General features: G+C 37.7%; 2 protein-coding genes across 2 annotated transcripts in view; both read right to left on the bottom strand.

Moving 5' to 3' along the window:
- Nucleotides 1-850: 850 nt before the first annotated feature.
- LOC105130662 (bark storage protein A-like) lies at nucleotides 851-3,008 on the bottom strand. Its single transcript, XM_011033263.1, has 6 exons — nucleotides 2,746-3,008; nucleotides 2,580-2,647; nucleotides 2,090-2,245; nucleotides 1,796-2,005; nucleotides 1,523-1,702; nucleotides 851-1,114 (listed from the first exon to the last, which is right to left on the bottom strand). The coding sequence occupies exons 1-6, from the start codon at nucleotides 2,972-2,974 to the stop codon at nucleotides 959-961; spliced, it is 999 nt and encodes a 332-aa protein (XP_011031565.1). The 5' UTR covers nucleotides 2,975-3,008; the 3' UTR covers nucleotides 851-958.
- Nucleotides 2,987-3,689, bottom strand: part of LOC105130819 (glycine-rich cell wall structural protein 2-like) — a 1,484-nt gene continuing 781 nt past the window's right edge. Inside the window, exon 2 of the mRNA XM_011033502.1 lies at nucleotides 2,987-3,021. Within this exon, the coding sequence (XP_011031804.1) occupies nucleotides 2,987-3,021 (35 nt within the window). The remainder of the gene's footprint in view (nucleotides 3,022-3,689) is intronic.

Consider the following 3,689-nt stretch of genomic DNA (forward strand, 5'->3'; position numbering starts at 1 on the left):
TTACTTTCTATTTATATTTATCAAGTTTTGTTGAGTTACTACACTACCCCCTCATTCATTTATACCCACACTTTAAGCCATTAAGAGCTTTATTGTATTTTCCTACATATTTATTCAAAACATCACACTGCAGGTGCCATGTATCATCAACAACTTTTCTGTCAGGCCGATCATATCTCCAGTAGCAAAAGAGTCTGCATGTCACGACCCGAATCTCGGATTTTTCTGTCAGGCCGAGTCTGTTTCGTTGACTCTCTGTGTATTTCTTATGGCTAATTGTTTGATAAGAGAGATTTAGATGGATATTCTTAGTATTACTTGCTTTGGTATGCTGAGTAAATTCTCATGTTAAATGGATCCTCTTTTACTTAATTTTCTTCCATCGAAGAGAATTTCAATCTCTCTTTGTTTTTGCTCAGTTGGCAGATTTTGTCAGATTTCCTCTAAAGCAAGCTGGAGGAGTGATCAATCAATGTTGTATGGACTCTCCAACCGTGCTCGCACAGGTTTGTTTGATGTCATGAGCATTCCTCGTTTTACTGAGTATTACTTCAATCCATGTTGAACTTTTGATTCCTTGGCAGCTCTCACTGATGCTAATAGACCCTTTATTTATTTTTTTTACGTGTTCTGCATACAGTTGATCTCACCTGAGGATTGGTTGCTAGCATGTTCTCTTTGGGAGAAGTTCGATGTGTATGCATGATACTATCTTCAACTAATCTGGAATTATGATTGTTTGTCTTGAGATCCAAAAGATGGATTATCTTCGCGACTTTCAACTTATTCATAAGATTGTACTTAAGCTGCTATGGACAAATATATCACGCAAGTCACTCCCAACTGGCAATAAAATAAACTGATAGTTGGTTTTAATGATGGGTATAAGATATGTTCTTTGTGGAAGAACTTGCAGTGTTGTAACACATTATATGAGAAAGCTAGTTGATGATTAGTATTAAGACAGATATCCGATAAATTTGACAACAGCTTGGGCAGCATTGCGAGCTGCTAAGGCTCCAAATGTCTGGATTGCATTCTGTCCGGTCTGTCCTCCAGCTAAATCTGATAGCCCTCTGATGACAATCACAGGATACCCGTTTGACAAGCTTGTCTGGGAAACCACCATAAATTGTTAAAATATCTTGAAGAGCAAAATACAATTGTCGACTGTAACAGTCTGGTTTGAAAAGGTAAGCATCTTAGACAATTTACTAATAAACATCAACAATGTCAGGCCACTCAAATTGGGTAGATTCAGTCCTCCAAAACCTAAATCTTTCATTGCATTTCTAAGGACCTAATCGCTTGCTATTATGCAGCACAGTTGGTCTGAACACAAGCTGAGAAGGTGCTCTCATAATGCATATTAATTTGGTCTGAACACAAGCTGAGAAGGTGCTCTCATAATGCATATTATGTTCTTTGCTTCATGTAGACATCGGTATGCGAGGAGATGGGGACACAAAAAAGAGAAGAAAAATGAACTATCAAAACTGAAGAGCAAACCGAGCAATCTTACCATAACTACAGCAAAACTCTCCATATCCACTGATGAAACAGCATAAGTTTGATAAAGGAAATCCCTGTAAGCTGCGTTGTCCACAAAAATATTGGCTGTTGAACCCCTGAGGCCAACGACTAGCTTAGGCTTTCGAGCAAGGCACACACTTGAATTCACACACCTTTCCAGTTCCATCCCCTGGAGTATATCAGGATTGAAAAATTCATCAAAACTGGAAATTATATATATATATAGAAAAGGAAGCAACATTCACAAATCAAGATAATTAACCTCCAAGCCAGCGGCAAGCTGAAGCCATTGTTCGCTTATTTGTGCCCAAAATAATGGTATGGCAGTATTAGGCTTCCCTGACTCAGAAAAGAACTGCTCATAACTATATCCAATCTTTCCCAACAGATTCATCCCATCTCCTTTTGGTACGTTGTAGCTTCCAAAGTCCAATTCAGCAATATCATTGGTGGGCAATGGTCCTTTAGGATTCTGTCAAGTGTATACTTCTTTTATAAAGAACAAAATAACAAGAAAAAGATGGAGAAGAGATGACAGGCATTGACGAATTTGTACCAGCCAATCCCAAATGCCAGTGTGAGCAAACTGTTCCGGGATCGTAACATCTCCAATGGACATGGAATTGTTTACGTTTCCAGCAATGCCAAAATGGACTATTCCTGTTATATCAAACATGTCCAGCATTTGTTGTGTTGCTGCAGCTGCATTGACCTAAAAGAGCCAAAATAAAAAAAACCTTGATTAAATAAGCTTGAAAATTCATGTTACAGGAAGAATGGCATTTCCTGATCATATTTAAAATCTCCCCTTCTAGGACCCTACATCAGATTATGTGAAAAAGATAGGAAAATCTTTTATTACCCACTGATCTGTGTGAATTTAAACTGGAATGATTTCAAGGACAAGTGGTTCGTGTTATGACTAACTTGGTTTCCCCTAATAAGATTTAAGAAGCTCTATGATGCCATTTGGACATATCAGCCACAGAAGTTTTCATCTAGAATATATGCATCAGAATTCAGAAGTAATTAGTATCTTTGCTTACCATTCCAACCCCACATCTCACGTAGATAACTTTCTTACCCTGAACCTTTCCGACCCGGAACCGTCGTCCTGCAACAAACAACCACAATTAATTTGCTATGCAAGCTTGAAGAGCTCGCCTGTCTACAGGCATCTAATGTCCAATGAGATCGCATCACAGACATCACCTGAGAGATCCACAAAAGGATGCTTCCCATTAGGCTTGAAGGCCTTAGATGCAAAAAAGGCATTCTCCTCCGGTGGATAAACAGTAATTAGACCAACGTAAGGCCCTTTTCTGTTCACTTCTTTGATGATATTCAAAGACTTTAATCTGTTTGATGGAATAGCTGATGCATTTACAAACATTAAAACCAGGGTCAGAAATAGTAGTGCATCTAATTGTTCTGCAGCCATGTTTGTGGTTCATCAGATTATGGGAAAAACCGTACTTATAACCTCAACTGGTCACAGATCCAGGAAGCAGATTTTTAAATACTTATAACCTCAACTGGTCACAGATCCAGGCAGCAGATTTTTAAATACAAGTTCAGTTAGTCAGAGACGCCGGCTTGAATAATATATTAAAGATTCCTGTAATGATGATGATGGCTTTCTTGCATGACAATCCATGGCCAGTATTTCATGTGTACTTTGAGTGGCCAATAAGATAACGTGGAGCAGGAAAAAAAAATTAATTGCTGATCAAGAATCCGTTTATGATATTCATTTTTCTAATTAAGTTGAAGAATGACGATCCTTTCAGATTTCGAATAAGTCAACGATTTAGACGAACGAAAGGGGTGATAATTATTTAATTACAGGCTACTCACTCACACACTCATTCACTTTTTGGTGTACTGAATAAAATTCAGGACCCCCATACTTGGGCTTTTTGTGTTTTGGTTTATTCTTCTTAGCTTCTTATTTCTGATACTTTTATGTTTTAATTATTTTTGTCCTGCATAAGCTTAAGTTTTAAATTGATGTGGTGTATGACAGCACATGCACCATCATCTGCATGCATGGTTGATATATTGAACTGTCTTCTATTCTTGCACAAATTGAATTTCAGTTCCATGCATGCACATATTATCACTTCCTTGATTTGATGCCATACTTTAATAAGTCT

This window comes from Populus euphratica, unplaced genomic scaffold, assembly GCF_000495115.2.
Source record: "Populus euphratica unplaced genomic scaffold, PopEup_1.0 scaffold29.1, whole genome shotgun sequence".
Taxonomy (NCBI): Eukaryota; Viridiplantae; Streptophyta; class Magnoliopsida; order Malpighiales; family Salicaceae; genus Populus; species Populus euphratica.

What these genes read in the sequence shown, in the direction of transcription:
- LOC105130662 (XM_011033263.1), bottom strand. Translation starts at nt 2,974, where the DNA reads ATGGCTGCAGAACAATTAGATGCACTACTATTTCTGACCCTGGTTTTA. An exon ending in TCCTTTTGTGGATCTCTCAG is followed by an intron (nt 2,648 to 2,745) that starts GTGATGTCTGTG and finishes TGTTTGTTGCAG; the next exon opens with GACGACGGTTCCGGGTCGGA. An exon ending in AGCTTGCCGCTGGCTTGGAG is followed by an intron (nt 1,703 to 1,795) that starts GTTAATTATCTT and finishes GATATACTCCAG; the next exon opens with GGGATGGAACTGGAAAGGTG.